The 16,262-nt window shown below is 62.0% G+C and overlaps 2 protein-coding genes across 3 annotated transcripts in view; both read right to left on the bottom strand.

Moving 5' to 3' along the window:
* PKP3 (plakophilin 3) overlaps positions 1–10,971 on the bottom strand; it is an 18,921-nt gene extending 7,950 nt beyond the window's left edge. Inside the window, exons 1-2 of one of the 2 annotated variants that reach the window (XM_004389370.1) lie at positions 10,960–10,971; positions 2,337–2,632 (exon numbers count right to left, since the gene is read on the bottom strand). In XM_004389370.1, coding sequence (XP_004389427.1) covers positions 2,337–2,568 — 232 coding nt within the window. In that variant the 5' untranslated portion in view covers positions 2,569–2,632; positions 10,960–10,971. Of the gene's footprint in view, positions 1–2,336; positions 2,672–10,959 lie in introns of those variants that run through there. The other variant, XM_004389369.2, reaches the window with a different exon arrangement.
* B4GALNT4 (beta-1,4-N-acetyl-galactosaminyltransferase 4) overlaps positions 9,097–16,262 on the bottom strand; it is a 12,552-nt gene continuing 5,386 nt past the window's right edge. The window contains exons 8-21 of the mRNA XM_004389402.2: positions 15,929–15,996; positions 15,606–15,684; positions 14,351–14,417; positions 14,081–14,212; positions 13,900–14,009; positions 13,697–13,797; positions 13,522–13,619; positions 12,558–13,446; positions 10,941–11,227; positions 10,612–10,765; positions 10,438–10,510; positions 10,213–10,366; positions 9,710–9,836; positions 9,097–9,214 (exon numbers count right to left, since the gene is read on the bottom strand). Coding sequence (XP_004389459.2) covers positions 9,097–9,214; positions 9,710–9,836; positions 10,213–10,366; positions 10,438–10,510; positions 10,612–10,765; positions 10,941–11,227; positions 12,558–13,446; positions 13,522–13,619; positions 13,697–13,797; positions 13,900–14,009; positions 14,081–14,212; positions 14,351–14,417; positions 15,606–15,684; positions 15,929–15,996 — 2,457 coding nt within the window. The remainder of the gene's footprint in view (positions 9,215–9,709; positions 9,837–10,212; positions 10,367–10,437; positions 10,511–10,611; positions 10,766–10,940; positions 11,228–12,557; positions 13,447–13,521; positions 13,620–13,696; positions 13,798–13,899; positions 14,010–14,080; positions 14,213–14,350; positions 14,418–15,605; positions 15,685–15,928; positions 15,997–16,262) is intronic.

Raw genomic sequence — 16,262 nt, 5'->3', positions numbered from 1 at the left:
GGGCAGTCCCCTCTCCCACCTGCACAGCCTGAGGCTGGGACCACACCTCTCCTGTACAGCCACCCACAGACTGAGGACAGAGATGTCAGCTGACGCAGTGTGGGTGGACAAACAGACGGGGCTCCTTGTCGGGTGAGTGGGTGGGTGGAGGGAGGGCCGGAGGGCTTGGTGGGTGAGTTGGTGGGGAGCCTAGTGGATGGAGGGAGGGAGGGATGGCTGGACAGCTGGAAAGATGGGAGGATGGATGGATAGAGAAGGGGTGGGAGGGTGGATCGGTGGAGGGGTGGGTGGTGGATGAGTGGGAGGGAGAGATGGACCAACACCTGGGTGGGTGGCAAAGTGGACAGACAGACAGAGGGGTACATGGATGGGTGGATGGACAGATGGATAGGTACATAGGAAGAGCTGGAAGACGGGTCATCCTGAGAAGCAACTGGGTAAAAGCCAAAACCGAGGCCAGAGCAGGGGAGGGGAAGAGATGGGTTGATGCCAGGGCAGGGACTTTGGATGGGGCAGGGGGGACTGGCGCGTCGGCCTCTGCCAGGGTTCTTGTGGTGGGGAAAACCTCCCTTGGCAGAGAGACTGGGGCTAAAGGGGCTCAGGGTGGGAGCATGGGGGAATGGGGGCTCTTGGCCCTGCCGGAACATCTGCCGAGCTGGTGGTCTGGGAGACTCCCCCACCACCAGCATGCTCCCCAGACCCACCCTGGTTAATGAGGCTTCTGTGCAGGGGCTATTAACCCTTTGATGCCAGTGTGGCTCAGCCTGGGGGGGCACGCCCCCAACTTGGGGAACCTCACCCCCAACCCCAAATTATAATCCTCCTTCCCCTAATTGTCAGGGTAGCCAGGATGGTAATTAACCCTCCCCACTCCCTCCTCGACCCTGTGACCTATGGGCACTCTACTTGGCCTCCAGCAAGGATGAGGCCAGCCCAGGAATCCAGGCTGCCCAGTCCTCGCTGATGGGCCCTCTGCCCCCACCGCTGGCAGTGGTAGTCCTGGGAGGGGCCGCCTGTGGAATGACATTCTGGGAGGTTTGCTTACTGTCTAACCTTAACCCTTGTTGCTGTAGCCTGACAAAGGAGGGAAAATGGAATTTCTAGAGCTACTGCCCAGAGCTCGTTGCATCTGTGGGACATGCACACACACGTGTGCACACACACAGGCATGCACACACACAGTACACACATGCACGCACACACACTTGCATCCACATGCACACTCATGCTGTCACAATGCACACACACGTACACATGAATGCACACACAGACATGCACAAGCCAACACACACATGCCTATGTGCACACATGAATGCACAGTGTACAGATGCACTCACGGGCACACTGTGTGCGTACATCCCTGTGCACATATGCACATGGACACACAGGTACACGTGTGCACACACATACTCCTAGGCTTACACACACACACGGCCAAGGAGCTGGGATCCCTGCACTGCTGGGGCTGGCTGGCACTGAGTGGCACCCCCCCACTTGCTGTTCTCATGGAGAGTATCTGGGTCACTCCAGCTGGGCCCTCCCCCTGCAATTCCCACAGGAGCTCCTGGTTCAGACAGGCGGTGGCTTTGGGCCAGGATTTCCCAGACCCCCTGCCCCCACGTTTCTGTTCTGCTCATTCCCATGGGGCACAGGGGTGATGTTGGAGGGACTTGGGAGTCTGTGTTGAGTGTGCCTGTGTGACTGTGTGTACATGTTCGTGTGTGCGTCCATGAGTGTGTATGTATGTGTAGATCTGTGTGTGTCTATGGTGTGAATGTGTTTGTTAGTGTGTGTCCATGTGTCCGTGTGCTGTATGTATGTGTGCCCGTGTGTCTGCATACATGTGTCTGTGAGTGTGTGCGTGTGTGTCTGTGTGGGTCCGTGTGTCTGCATACATGTGTCTGTGTGTGTGTGTGCATGCGCGTGTGTCTAAGAGTGTCCTTGGGACCGGGAGTGAGTCTGTGGCATGGGTCTGGGTGAGTGTGCTTGTTCCGGGTTTGCCGTCAGAGGACGGACATGTTCCTGGCCTAGCCTGGCTTCCATGTACTGGGTCCTCCCTGCTGTCACTCCCCGCGGAGGGCTGCTGCTCAGGGCAAGGGAGCAAGTAGGGCCCAGCCCAGGAGGACTCGGGGTCCAGGCGGGGTGGCAGTGTGGCCCCACCCATGGCTACTCCCCACACCTAGGCGGGGCGGGCGGGGATGGGTGACTCAGAGCGAGGCCTCTGTGAGTCAGGGAGTGAACTCGGGAGCCTGCCGAGGCCCTCACCCACCACACAGCCAAGGGGCCACCCTTTGCCCACCACCCCGCCGCCCCCACCCCCCGCCTGGCTGGCCTACCTCTCGTGGTCTCGGTGGCCCCCGCGGGCTCAGCTGCCCCATTGTGCCTCGGCTGGTGGCTCAGCTGCAGGAGGCGGGCGCGGACCTGCTCCTGGACGCGGGCTGCCCGAAGCCGCTCGGCCTCTGGCCCCTCAGCGCCCCGGTGGTCCAGCTGCAGGTCCGAGGGCAGCGCCAGGGAGCACACGCCAGCCTCGGGCTGCAGGGCCGACAGCAGGAAGTTACTGTCCTGCATGGTGGCGGCAGTGGGCTGGATCCGCCTGGCCTGGGCCGCGGCCGCCGCCTCCAGCCCCAACTCTCTCCAACGTCTCCTCCCGAGCAGCCCCGTCCCCGAAGTCCCCTCCCTGTTGGCAGCGCCCAGAGCTGGCCAGGAGACAGACACCCGCCCAGCCCTGAGCTCAGCTGGGGGCGGAGACACCTGGGCCAGGTGGGAGGGAGAGGCCGCCTGCTGCTTAAGGTGGAATTTGGGCGGAAGAACAGGCCCGGCATGGCCCCAGGCCCTGGGACTCCTCTCAGCTCATCCCAGGACTGGGACAGGGGTTTGGGCCCTTCTCCTTCCCATCCTGTAAGGACCAGACTGGGAATGGGTCCAGGTGGGGTGGAGGGCTGACCAGCCCCCGCATGTCCTAAGTGCTGGGAAAGGGCCTGGGGGGCGGGGGGAGCCTATGGCCAGGTCAGGGCAGTGGGGACACAGAGAGCACCCCTCCCCGAGCTAGACCCCTGGAACCTGCCCTGCCCCTGAGCCTGAGCAGACACTTTCTGCTCCCTGGGGGCTGGCGGGCCTCTAGGGGGCTCCAGGGATGGGGACACCTCTACAACAGCCCACGGTGAGGCTGAGGTGAGGCCTAGGCAGGGGTCACATCAGGAGTCATCCTCAGGGGTCTGGGGTCAGTGCTCAGGATCAGGGCTGAGGATAAACGGCTGGAGGCCCCACAAAGGAAGCTCTTGTCCTGACCCTTGGCCCCAGGGAGACCCCAGAAGCATGTGGACAGACTGCCCCTCCCCTGGCCCACACCTCTCCAGGCCTCCATCCTGTAGATTGGCCCCCAGCCCCCTCCTCTGCAGAGGCCTCATCGGGGTGGCTGTCTGCACTGGCTTGGGGACTCTGGCGCCCCTCTTGGCCTCCAGTCCCCAGGCTGTAGGGGTGGGACACCATTGCCAGCACATGAGTCAGGGTGCGCAGGGCTGTGTTACTCAGGGCAGGCAGGGCCGCCCCGGGGGGCTGACTCAGGGGCCTCATGTCAGTGCTGGCCCTGCTTGGGGGGGCAGGAGTGGGGGTCTGCCAGGGAAGAACCTGGGAGTCTGGGAGCTGGAGCTACCAGGACAGGGAGGCCGGGGAGGCGTAAGTCTGGGGGTGGGAAGGAAGAACCCGGGGTGGGGGGAGAGGGAGGGGCCTGAGGGCTTGCACTCCAGGAGGTCTCTCAACGTCCCCAGCTAGTTAGACCCATGTGTTCCCTCTGAGACCCGGTAGGTTAGGCCCAGTATCCGGGACTAGGGTGGGGGTGTTAGCCCAGGGCCAGCAAGGCAGGGGAGGCTGGCCTGAGCGGCCTCAAACATACCTCCTGGGCCCCCAAACAAGCTTGTCACGGGGCACCCACCCCAACAGCTCTCTCCCAGGGCTCTGGGGTCTCTGCCTCTTAGGAGGCCCGCACTCTGGCCCTTGGTGCCCTGAAAACATCTGCTCCAATCTGCAGTTGTCCTGGGAGGGGATGAGAGTCAGAGATCGGGGGTGGGGTGGGGCTGGGGTAGGAGCCAGCGAGCAGAGGACTGGAGTGAGGTGGGAGATCAGGGTCATTGCCAAGAGAGGGGGTGGGGATCAAGATCAGTGTAGGGGTTAGGCTGGGAAGGGCCCGGAGGGGTTGGGGTGAGGCTTGGGGTGGGGGCAGGATACCTACCCTGGGGGTGGTCTGGACCCCGCCAGGGCCCTGGCCCATCCTGGAGCCCACCAGCTGAGGCATCCTGGGCTCCATCCCTGCCAGCGCGTTCAGGGCAGCTTCTTGCTGTGGGATGGGCTGTGGGGGGACCAGTGGACGGGTTGGGAACGCCCTCCCCAGCTCATCAGACCGGTTGCTTTCCTTGGAGATGTGTTTCGTGTGGGAAAAATCCTGGGAGACAAGTTTGTGCGGCGCTGAGTGCCTGGCTGGGCCTGGGCCTGCCCTCCCTCTGCCCCCCTTCCTGGGTCCCCCGGGTCCCCCAGGCCCTGCAGAGGCTGCAGGCAGAGTGAAGGCCAGGGTGATGGAGGGGGCCCGGAGCGGCACAGGGAGGGAGGGTCACCAGGCAGGGTGTGGCCGGGCGCCCTGCAGCCTGCAGTGTCCCTGGGCCCATGAGGAGCCCACTGAGGACATGTGGCCCCCTCCCCGCCCCGAGCCGCTCTAGGCCCACCTCTGTGGCTGCTGTGTCCCAGGGAGCCTGGGGCCAGTGACAGGAGACGCCTGGGGTAGGGAGCTCTGTCCTCACACTCTCCACCTGGGCCCCCTTGGGCGGCTCCTGCGTGTCCTCCTCCCTGGATTCGGTAAGGGGATGGATGCACTGAGGAGAGGGACACGGACCAGGTTGACTGTGGCTTCCTGGAGGAGGCAGTGGTGGGGGATTCACTGGGGAGCAGGGAGCATGGGAGACGAAGTCGGGGTGGCTTCTCGGCAAAGGTGGGAGGGCGAGCCTGATTGGGTAGGCTTGGGAATCTGCATTCGACCCTTCGAAGGTGGCTTTGGTGCAGGGTAGGGCTTGAGGGCCTGGACTGGGGGCCTCGCGGGGGTGAGTGGGTGTTGCTTTTATGGGGCGGGGGCGGGGGTGCTGCTGGCGAGAACTCTGCCCAGGGGGCCCAGGAGAAAGGCTCTGTGGGGGAGGGGACCTCAGATTAGCACTTACAGCCTCCCTGTGGCTGGGGTGACCCCAGTGAGGTGCGGACCCCTGGCGGCTCTTGTAAATCTCCTTGAGGGGTGTTGAAGATGAGGAGCAGGTTGGGGATGGGGCGGCCTTTGGGGGGCGCAGTGGGCAGTGGGCTTGGAGTGGCAGGGCAAGAGATGGGAGAAAGACGGCTGGCCTGGATTTGGTGACCTTGGAGGGGACCACAGTGAATGGGTGGGATGCGGGGCACTGGGGGCAGGGCGCCCAAGGGTGTGTGTGTGTGTGTGTGGCTGGGGGAGGGGCAGGGCCCAGAGGGCAAACCCCCAGGGTATCAGAGCCTGTGGGGTGGGTGGGGGGGTAGGCGCTAAAGGAGGGAGGTGCAAAGGGAGCAGAGCCAGCAGGGTCTGTCATGGTGACGTCACAATAACCGTCACGTCTGTGACATTGGGGAGCTTGGTCACCTGCGATCACAGCCTGCGGGAGGGGACCGGGGGAAGGGATGGTCTCAGGTGGTCTAAGTGCCACCCCCGTGCCAAGTGGGAGCCTGATGGACTACCCGGGGGCGGGTGCCCGGGAGGTGCCGCCTTGCTGCCGTTTCACTCCAGACCCACACGTCCTCAGGCGCTTCCTGTCAGCAAACCAGCCAGACGTGGCGCCCACGCCTGCAAACCTGCCCGTCCAGCCCAAGTGCTGCCGCCAGCACGGAGCCAACCTAGACTGCCCCATGGGTGTCACTCCAGCCCCCGCCCCAGGGACCCACAGATGGGACGTGAGGTAGAGATGGGGGTCTGGGCATCCTCTGGGCCCCCAGCTCCTGCCTTGGGCCTTTGGTGCAGCAGGCATCTGAACGATAATCCCAGTTGGTGCCAGAGAGTGGAGTGGCACCATTTATCCATCCATGCATCCATCTACCCACTCACCCACCATCCATCCCTCTATCCATCCACATACCTACCCTCCCTCCATCCACCTAACAGTGGAGGCAGAGAGAAGGGTGGGAGGCCTTGTCTACCCCCCATGGTGGGCGGTGGAGAGAATAGGCTGCTACCTTCCTGGCACTGAGTGACCTGATCCTGGAGGAATGTGAGCATGCGCTGGGGCCCTGGGGAGAAATAATAAAACCAGTTCACAGGTACCATTTGCAGAGGGCTGAGTAAAACCAGGTGTGGTGTGGCGGTAAGTGCTTTGTTCACGGGTACCCCAGGAGGTGGTGCTGTGGCAACCTCCATCTTACAGATAGGAAGCGGATGCTCCTAAGGCCAAACAAGTTTCCACAAGTTCCAAACAAGCCGGTTATGTAGGGAAATTTCTTACATGGTGGGACAGCAGGACAGGAGCAGTCTGGGGGCCAGCGCTAGTGGGATGAGGGTCTTGGCAAAGCCCCCAGCGGGCCCTAGCTGGGTCTGGGACACCCTATCCTTCTATCTACCTGCCCGCCCATCCATCCACACACTCTTTGTCCCTCCACACATCCAGCCAGAGGGCTGAGAGGGGAGTTTATGCCAGTGGCCCATTCCCTGTTGTTTAGCTTTCTTGTTTTGGGATGAATTTCCTGTTCCTGCAAGCCTTTTCCTACCTTTGTTTTTACCCATCTTTTGGTTGACTCCTGGATGCTATAGGCTTTGAGTTCTTGAGTGTTTTGAGAATGTCAGTTGCCTTTTTCTCTGGATGACATCACAGCTGCATATAACTTTGGGCTCATGCTAACTTTCCCTCGTGACTTGGCACTTTGTTTTGCCGACTTCCACACTGTGGGGGAAATCAGAGCAGGCTGACTCCCCATTAGGAGGCAAGTCCCCTGGAGGAGGGTCATCACCCACGCTGCCCCCTCTGTGCCCACATCCTTTATCTCTGAAGCCCAGGGACTCCATGAGGGTATGTATAGGCTAATTTTTTTAATGTGAATTTTTCAAACTTTAGATTCTGGCCTGTATTTAGTTCAGAAAAATTTTCTTCTACTATGTCACTTATGAGGAGCCCTTGTGGCGCGGTGGTTAAGTACTCGGCTGCTAACCTAAAGGTAAGCAGTTTGAACCCACCAGCTGCTCCGAGGAAGAAACATGTGGCAATCTGTTTCTGTAGATAATAGTCTTGGAAACCCTATGAGGCAGTTCTACTCTGTCCTATAGGGTCACTATGAGTCCGAATGGCCTCGACGGCACCCAACAACGTGATGAAATGCTACCCCATCGTGCGCCATCCTCACAATCATTGCTATGTTTGAGCTCATGGTTGAAACCACTGGGTTGATCCATCTTGTTGAGGGTCTTCTTCTTTTCTGCTGACCCTCTACTTTACCAAGCATGATGTCCTTCTCCAGGGCTGGTCCCTCCTGATAACATGTCCAAAGTACATGAGACAAAGTCTCGTCATCCTCACTTCTAAGGCTGTACTTCTTCCAAGACAGACTTGTTCATTCTGGCAGTCCATGGTATATTCAGTATTTTTCACCAACACCATAATTCAAAGTCATCAATTCTTCTTCGATCTTCCTTACTCACGTCACTAATACATACTTTTCTCTTTCATTTCTTCTCTTTTCTTCTCCCTTGTCTGCATCATTGACTATTATCCTCTGACCACTTTCACCTCTTTGTTCTTGCCCATTTAATTTTGTGTGCTTCCAAGAGAGGCACCAGGGTTAGTCTGAGAAGGAGATGTGATGAGAGAGGTGAGAGATGAAGGTGCTATGATGCTGGTTTTAAAGATGGGGAAGGGGCCATGAGCCAAGGGATGCGGGTGGCCTCTAGAAGCTGGAAAAGGCAATGAAACAGATTCTCCCCTGGAGCCTCCAGAGGAAACCAACCCCACTGACACCTTGACTGTAGGACTTATGACCCCTGCAACTGTAGGCTAATAAGCCATGAAGTTGGTGGTAATTTGTTACAGCAGCAATAAGAAACTCACACAGGCCCCCAGCAACAGGCAGAGCACTGGCCTTCCTCCATGACCAGGACCTGCTGAGACTGCAGCTAAGAACTCAAAGGCAAAGAGATGTGGGAAGTGCTGGGTCCTCGGTAGCGTGGTCCAACTCCGGGGCCCTTCTAACCCTGAACTTCAAATACATGAGCAAAAAGCAAACAACAAGCAAACCTCCCCAGGAGAGTTTAAACCATTTTGCGTTGGATTTTCTGTGGCTGGTAACCCAGAGTCCTAATTCACCGCCCCCCAACACCACTCTAGTCCTAGGGCATGTCCCTGCCCACTCCCGGGGCACAGAGTGCTCCTTCACCTTAGAGGAAGGACGGTTAGAACTGACACCAAATTCTCTTTTAAAAATACACGGGACGTGAGGAGATGCCCCATCCGTTCTCAGCTTGCAGTGGGAAGGCCCCGTTATCAGTGGCCACATGGACCCTACAGTTACTGCATGGGGTCCATGCAGAAGGTGATGGGAAAGGGGCTCAGGGCAGGAGGGGTGAGTGGTCTTGGGGGTGGGTGGGGAGTCACTTGTGGGAGGAAGGGGCTGGGGTCATGTAGGGCTGCCATAGCTGGGGTTTAGGAAGGGATGTCAGGAGCAGGTGGACAGCGTCCAGGGCCACATGTGGGCCCAGGGCTCTCTGGCCACTGCCAAGGACCGATCCCTGCCCTCCCCAAGAGAACCAGGCACAGGGGACCAGTCACAACTAAAAAAAATATTTCATTTCGTTTTGAATAAAAAACAGAACAGACAGAACTCTTGGAAATCCTGAAAACAACGTCATCGCTACAGCAAAATTTCACAGAAATCATCACACAGTGTGCGGGCCGAGCCCGGGCCCACCCTGCTGCGAAGCTGCCTCTCTAGGGAGGGGCCAGAGAGGAGCAGGCACACGGTGGCGGCTGTCCCTACCCCCACCAGCCCCCCCCAGGCGCCCCAGGGCAGGGCAGGAGGACCTGTAGGGAGCTGGGAGGATCCCTTGGCCAGTCTTCAAGGTCAGTCTGTCCGGGAGCCCTTCCGGCTCCGTGTGTCCCACATCCCCCGCTTGGAGTGGTAGTGGTGGAAGAAGTTCCGAAGACGGAGCCGCTCCACCTCCAGCCCTGACTGCAGGACCCTGGGGGGCAAGGGTAGGGATGTCAGGGCTGAGCTTGCAGGACCCTGGGGGGCAAGGGTGGGGGTGTCAGGGCTGAGCCTGCAGGGCCCTGGGGGAGTGTTAAGACCACCTTGTGTCTGTTAAGACCCTGGGGAAGCGGGATGGAAGTGGCCAGGACTCTGGTTCAGGGGTAGGGTGTCAGGGCCGTCACTACTGCAAGACCCTGGTGCAGGGGGGACAGGTCGGGTTGGCGCCCCAGTGGACATGGAGGACCCTCAGCTGGGGATGGGGGTTCAGGGCCACCACCGAGTCTATAGGATCCGGGGGCAGAACTTGTTGGGGATGGGGTTTTAGGGAGTGGGGTGGGGCCCAAGGGTGTCTCTGGGCCTACAGGGTCCTGAGGAGATGGGGAGAGGAGGGGCAGAGGACCCCTAGGGGCCTGTAACCCCCCTCCACATTGGAGGAGGAGGACTTGGGGGTCTCCTCCACCTCCATGAGGGGTGGGGAGGCAGTCACCTGTCCAGGAGCTCCCAGTCCTCGCCCCCCCACTGGTCGCGGAACTCCTCAGTGTTCATGCCCCCGACGCGCTCAAAGTCGGTCTTGTAGATCCCAAAGAGGCCAAAGCCGTTCACCTCCCAGTAGCCTGGGATGGGGATGCCCTTTAGATACCAGGTCCTGGGAGGCCCCCTCCCACAAAGTCCTTGGAAGCCTCAGGAGTGGCCGGGGAGAGGATCTGGGCAGGGTCTCATCACCATGAGAGGTCCTAGGGGGTCACCCTCCTGTGTTGGGGTCACACCGGGAGTCCTACACATGACTGTGCCGTACTGGAGGAGGTCCCTAGCATTAGCATGACCCTGGGGTCCTGGCATTATAGGGGATCCTGGTGTTACGGGGGGGGTTGAGTTTGGTGTCACAGGGGTCCTAGGCTTTACAGGATCTTAGGCACCACAGCGGGCTCCTAGACTTTACCCTGGTGGACGGGTGGACCTGGCATTACCGGGAGGGGGATCCCAGTTTACCATGAGGGTCCCGCGGCGAGCTCCCGCAGCCCAGGCGCATGACCACCGGCGCGAAGGCCAGCTTGCCCTCCACACAGTGCTTGCGGATGCTGTCCAGGATGGTGAGGGGGAAGTGGATGTGGAGGTCACAGAGGAAGACGATGCTGCTGGCATCCTGGAGGGGCGTGAGGTCTGAGCCCTGCCCTGTCCTCCCGGAGCCCCACCTCCGCCGTCCGGCCCACGAACCTCCACAGCGTCCACTCCCGCCTGCAGCCCTGCCGAGCGCTCGAAGTTCCCAGTTCGCCTCAGGTACTGGTACCTGCGGGGGGGAGAGCCACAGGTAGGTTCCTGGGACAAGAGAACCAATCTCCCACGAGAGGGAGATGCGCTCGGTCCCCGCCGCCTGGAGACGCCTGTTACCGGGGCAGCCGCGCGGCGCGCAGGGCCTGCTCCACGTCCATGTCCTTGCTCTCAAAGTCCACCAGGACGACGCTGAAGCGCGAGTCCCCAGTGCGGGCGTGCAGCGCGGCCATATCCGCCAGGAACTGCACCACCCAGCGCGCCTGGTTCTTCACTGGGGGAGGTGGGGCCAGTGAACGCAATCGGCATCCTCCAGCTCCGGTCCCGCAGCAACACCCCTTTCCTTGATGTGCAGGGTCCTGTGCCAGCGGCGACACCCCTCCCCTCGCTTCTTCCTACGGGACCCCTGGACCCCCCCCACCCCCCCGCCAGGGACAGTCCCCGCACACCTGGTACAATGAAGTGCACCATCACGTCCTGGCGCCAAGCCAGGCGCAGCGGCCGGCAGAGCTCTGGACGGCCGTCGGGGCGCGCGGAGGCGGGCGCGGGCTCGGGGCTCCCTGCGTCCCCGTCCGAATCCGCGGCGTGGGCCCCCGGCAGCCGCAGGAAGACGTACTCAGACAGGCGCAGGCGGCTTCCCCCGCGCTCCTGCAGCTCCAGCTCCAGCAGGAAGCGACTCCCGCGCGCGGAGTCGCGGCGCTTCTCCACGTTCACAATGCGCAGAAGCGCAAAGCGCCTGCGAGGCGGGGCCAGGTCACTGGGGCCACTGCCCTCGAGGGCTTTGAAGTCTGCACATCCCTTCCCGCCATTCCCCCTGTGGGGGGCCACCAGCCAAGAAACGAGGTCCAAGACTCCACAGAAGGGTGAGAAAGGGTCGCCCTGTGTCACCCTCCGCCTCCCAGGCTGGGCCCAAGCTGCCCCAAGTCGCCCTACCACACCTCCGGCCAGCAAGGGAATTCCTAGAAGGCAGGCCCGCAGGCCGCATCCCCTCCCCAGGCAGAGCAGGAAGTCACTGGGAGGCTGAGCAGGGGACTCTCCTGACTGAGCCCTGCTGCCCGCCCCCCCCCCCCCCCCCCCCCCCCCCCATTCAGCCCTCCAGCCCAGGCCGCCTCTCCTCCTCACGGTCTCCTAGCCACCCCTCACCCCCACAGGGCAGGGTCCTCCCTTGCTCAACAACCTTCAGGGGCTCCCACTGCCCACAGGACAAGGCTCCGATTTTTAAATGTGGCGTTCTAGGACCTTTGCAATCTAGTCTCTAACTTAAACCTTCTGGACGCCCTCATTTCAGGGCACTGGAGTGTCTTTGTCCATGGGTGTCCCCAGTCTGGGATGCACGGTCCAACCCTCACCAGGTCCCTCCTCCTCCAGCTCCTGCCCCCTCCCCACCAAGAAGGCTCTTTCGTGTCTGCCTCAGGCTCAGGGGCTGTCCCCACCCCAAACCCGACTCAGTGGCCTCCCTGAGTAGAGCAAGACCCCAGGCCTGCCCCCTCTGGCTGAGAAAACAGGTCCTGTCCTGACCAAGGTCTCTTCTTGCCCCGACTCCTTCCCTCCCTTCTCAGCCAGCGCCTTTCACCCTGGAGTCCACCTGTGTGACCTCCTAGGGGCCCAGTCTCCTCTTTTCAATCCTGCCCAGCCCCACCGTGTCTCCCAGTGTCCAGATCTTCTGCCCCAAACACTCTGGGTCTTTCTATAGGCTCCCTCCTTGGGGCCACTCACACCCACATCCTTGGATGAGAAGGCCCCCCAAGCTGGCCTGGACCCTCTGAGAAGACCCAGTGGCAGCTGTGCAGGGAGGAGGGTCCCGGAGCCCGGGCTTCACCTCTGAATTCTGTGCTGACCACCGACCTCATTCATCCAGGTGGGGGTGAGGAGGTACAGGGACAAGCGGGGGGGGCCTGGCAGGATGCTTCTGTCTGGGAACGACCATGGGCTATAAGGAGCCCCAGAAGAGGGGGAAGGACCTGGGGCTCCCCAGAAGGTATGACCACCCAGTGTGGGCCACCCCAGGACGGGCACCCTGTAAGCCCTGCGGAAGGCTTGGGGTCCTCTCCACAGGGCCCCCGTACCCTCTGTGGCGTGTGTTGAGCCGCTCCATGTACTGTGCCACCACGTCTACAGCCTCAGCCTCGGCCAGCTGCAGGTTCCCGGACACGTTACAGCGCAGGTCGTTCCAGTCGGAGCGCAGCAGCTCGAAGTCCACCGCGCCCACGCTGAACGTGCGCTGCCAGTCGATGGCATCCTCCCGCCAGCGGCCATGGCGCTCCCCCGGGCTGGCTACTTCCTCGCTGTCCTCCGACGCGGCCTCGTCGCCCGGGGCCCCATCTTCCTCTCCTTTTTCTTCTTCCTCCTCCTCCTCACCCTCCCCGGGCAGCTGGGGCCTGGACACCTGGGACAAGCTCAGGAAGGAGGTCACGGGCCGCACCTCAGATGATGAGTTCCAGTCTGCTGCAGTCGCCGCGAGTCCCGGTGTGTGCCCCTGATCCCCCTGGGTGGCCTGGATGGCCTGCACCCGAGCCAGGGGGCCGCCGGTCCTGCGGCCATGGGGCCGGGGTGGCCGCGGGGGCACCCGCAACTGCACGCTGGGTAAAGGCCTAGGGCGGAGGAAGACACCGGGGAAGGGAGCCCAGGGCCGGCCGCGGGGTCTGAGCGGAGCCGGGGCCCGGGGCGGCGCTGGCTTTCCTGGCCGCACCCGAGTCACATACACCTTGGGGGGAGGCGGCCGGGCCTTGGCACGGGGGCGCAGAGCGCGGCCCAGCAAGAGCGGACGGGGCGGCGCCCGGGCGGCCCAGCTCAGTGCCCGGGAGTGCCTTGGGGTCCTGGCGTCCGGAGGCGTCTGCGGCCAGGGGGTCGCCCCGGCAGCGGTGGCGGCGGCCAGGGAGGGGCGCCGGCTCTGCGGCCCGGCCGCCTCAGAGGGCTCCAGACTGTCGAGCAGCTCTTCCTCATCGTCCAGAAAGTCTGCAGGGGAAAGGGATGCAGTTACCCCCACCAGGCCTAGGTGGGTGTGAGGGGTGCGGGGTGCGGGGGACTCACCATCTGGGTTGAGGAAGAGGAAGGCTCGGCGCTGCACTTCCTCCTCCTCCTCATCCCCCTCCTCCTTGTCCATCTTCATGTATTTATAGAACCCGAACCTGTGGGTAGGGGCGGAGCGGGGCTTTAGAGTCCCCACCCACCCAGGCCCCGCCCTCCAGCCTTCCCCTACCCCCACCTTTCCAGATACAAGGGCGACTCCCGGTAGAAGCACTTGTTGTCCGTCTCCATGTGCGTCAGGCGCGTGTAGTCATTGGGATACACGAAGGACAGGTACACCTGAGGGTGGGTTGGAGGGCTCAGGGCGGGGCCTGCAGGAGTCTTCCCGAGGGCAGGAGGAGGCTCGGGGGTCTCGGGAAGGTCCTGGAGAGGGGCACGTACAAATTGCAGCCCCTGGTATCTCGCGATGGGGAAGTCCTTAACGACGTAGGTGGGGGCATAGGCGCAGGGCTCCAGCACGTTCTCGAGGCGTGCAGGCTCCATCCGTGGAGCTGTGGGAGGGGGCGGTCACAGCGTGGCCGGGCCGGGAACCCGCCCGCGCCCCTCGCTGGCCCCCCCTCACTGAGGAAGAATGTGTCGCGGGGGTCAGGACGCAGCATGTCAGCACTGGGCTCCTCCTGCTGACGTCCCCCCACGTGGCTGGCGGGAGACTGGGGGACGTGGGCCACGTGGTCCATCTTCAAGGCCGACTCATCTGGGGGCAGGGGGATGTGTGGATATCCCAGGAGTGACCGGAAACCACTCCCACCCCCAGACCATCCCCAGGAGACCGCCCCTCCTACGCCCACCACCCCCTACGCTCCCCAGCTCCCCAATAGGCGCCAGACCGCACCTGTGTAGAGGGAGATGTGGGCGGAGTCGATGACCTCAAACTTCAGGCTGGGCAGGAAGGTGCGCCACTGGGGGCAGAGAGGGTGGTCAGGGCCTAAGGGTGGGTGTCAGGTCCAGAGGGAAGGGATCTTTTCTGGAAGGAGGGTAGCTAGTGGGGAGAGCCCCTTAGAGGGTGCAGGCAGCTTGGAGGGTGGCTGGGACAGGGGTCCAAGGGCCTGAGAAAGGGCAGCTGGGAAGATGAGGAAAAAGGCCCGGGGCGGGGGGGCTGGTGGGGCATCCCCCACACTCCCTTCCTGGCCTCCTGGTCACTCCTGTCCCCCACACCCCCCAGTTCTTGCTCTCACAGTGGGGAGCTGGGTGGTGGGCCTCCCAGTTCCCCCCACCTCTGAGGTTGCTCCTTGGTAGGCTCTGCCCCTCTTCCCACTCAAGTTGGGGTGCCTCAGGGCTCTGCCTGAGGCCCTCTGTCATCCTGGACCCTCAGCACCCCTCACCTTCAGCAGGGTCACACCAAACCTGCATCACCAGCCTGGACCCCCATACGCAGCAGACACACAAAACATCTCACTGGGCTGGAGCTGAGTGTCCCATTCCCACACTGTCCTCAAGGGCAGTGTCCCTGTGCCCACACTCCAGGGCCTCTTCAGCCTGCCACTTCACATTCCGACTGCCACCTTCCTGGTCCAGGGGCTAACGGACAAGTGTAAAAACCTCCTGCCCTCTAGGCCCCCATCTCTCTCCACACTGCAGTCAGGGTTTTCCCTGAAACGCACATCTGATCCCTTCCTGCCCTCAGGACAAAGCTGAGCTATCCAGGGTGGCAATGAGGCCCCATGTGATCTAGCTGCCTGGACCCCCTGGAATTCTAGAAGACTCCATTCCTCAGCTGTTCCCCATGGTCAAAGTTACACAATGCACTGCTCACCCCAAAATCTCTCCCTACCATATCTCCTCAGGGAACATCTGCTCATCTCTCAAGCTTCTACTCGAGGTCACCTCTCAGACCCCTCCTGTCAGTGGGACCCTTTGCTCCACATCACTCCCTAGCACCTGCTTTGCCAACTACCCTGGAAATTCCTCAGGGGCTGGGACTACATCTCAGTGGTTGTGTGCTGCTTAGGGCGACAACTGTGTGTTGAAGTGAGGGACAGACACAGGGTGTTCTTGGCTGGGGCGTGCTAGAGCGCCCGGGGCAGCAGTGAGGATGGGCAGGGGAGGGCAGTCTCAGAACACCCTCAGGAGGGCGGGGCTGCACTCACACCCACTTCCACGTGGTCCGAGCCTCGGTCGTCCTGTTTGTGCAGCAGCTCAAAGTAGTACCTCCGGGAGGCCATGAGCCTGGGAACACGGGGAGCCAGGGCCATGCTCACCATGCCCCACCGAGGAACCCAGCCAGATGCAGAGTGCAGAGATGGGGGGCTCCCACACATTTCAGGGGTGGGCCGTGGGAGGAGGACAGTACACACACAGTGGTTTCAGGTGTGTCTGACTGAGATGTCACCCAGTTTCTCCTCCTCTCACACACACACACACACACACACACACACACACACACACACGCCCCTCCTCCCCCATCACTCACCGCCTGGGCTTGGACACCTGGGAGCTGAATTTGGTGAATTCTCCAGGCGCTGTCCACTCTGAGCCAGTCTAGGGGGATGCAGAAGGGGTGATGGGGGCTCAACCTCTTCTGGGGGGTCACCAGCTCCACCCCAGTCCCCATTCTTAAGAGGCTAGAGGGGCAGGTGACTGAGGCCCCTGGAGGTGTGGTGAAGCTAGACAGGGTGGGTTTGCGAGGGAGCAGGGACGCTGCGGGGTGGGGGCTGAGGGCCACAGGGTGGGTAGTGGGGAGCCATGGGGTGGAAGCTGGGGGCCACAGGGCAGGTAAGGGGGGACTGCATGGTAGGTGCTGGCAG

This window comes from Trichechus manatus, unplaced genomic scaffold (genome assembly GCF_000243295.1).
Source record: "Trichechus manatus latirostris isolate Lorelei unplaced genomic scaffold, TriManLat1.0 scaffold00244, whole genome shotgun sequence".
Lineage (NCBI taxonomy): Eukaryota > Metazoa > Chordata > Mammalia > Sirenia > Trichechidae > Trichechus > Trichechus manatus.
This window is presented reverse-complemented; position numbering and strand designations above follow the sequence as displayed.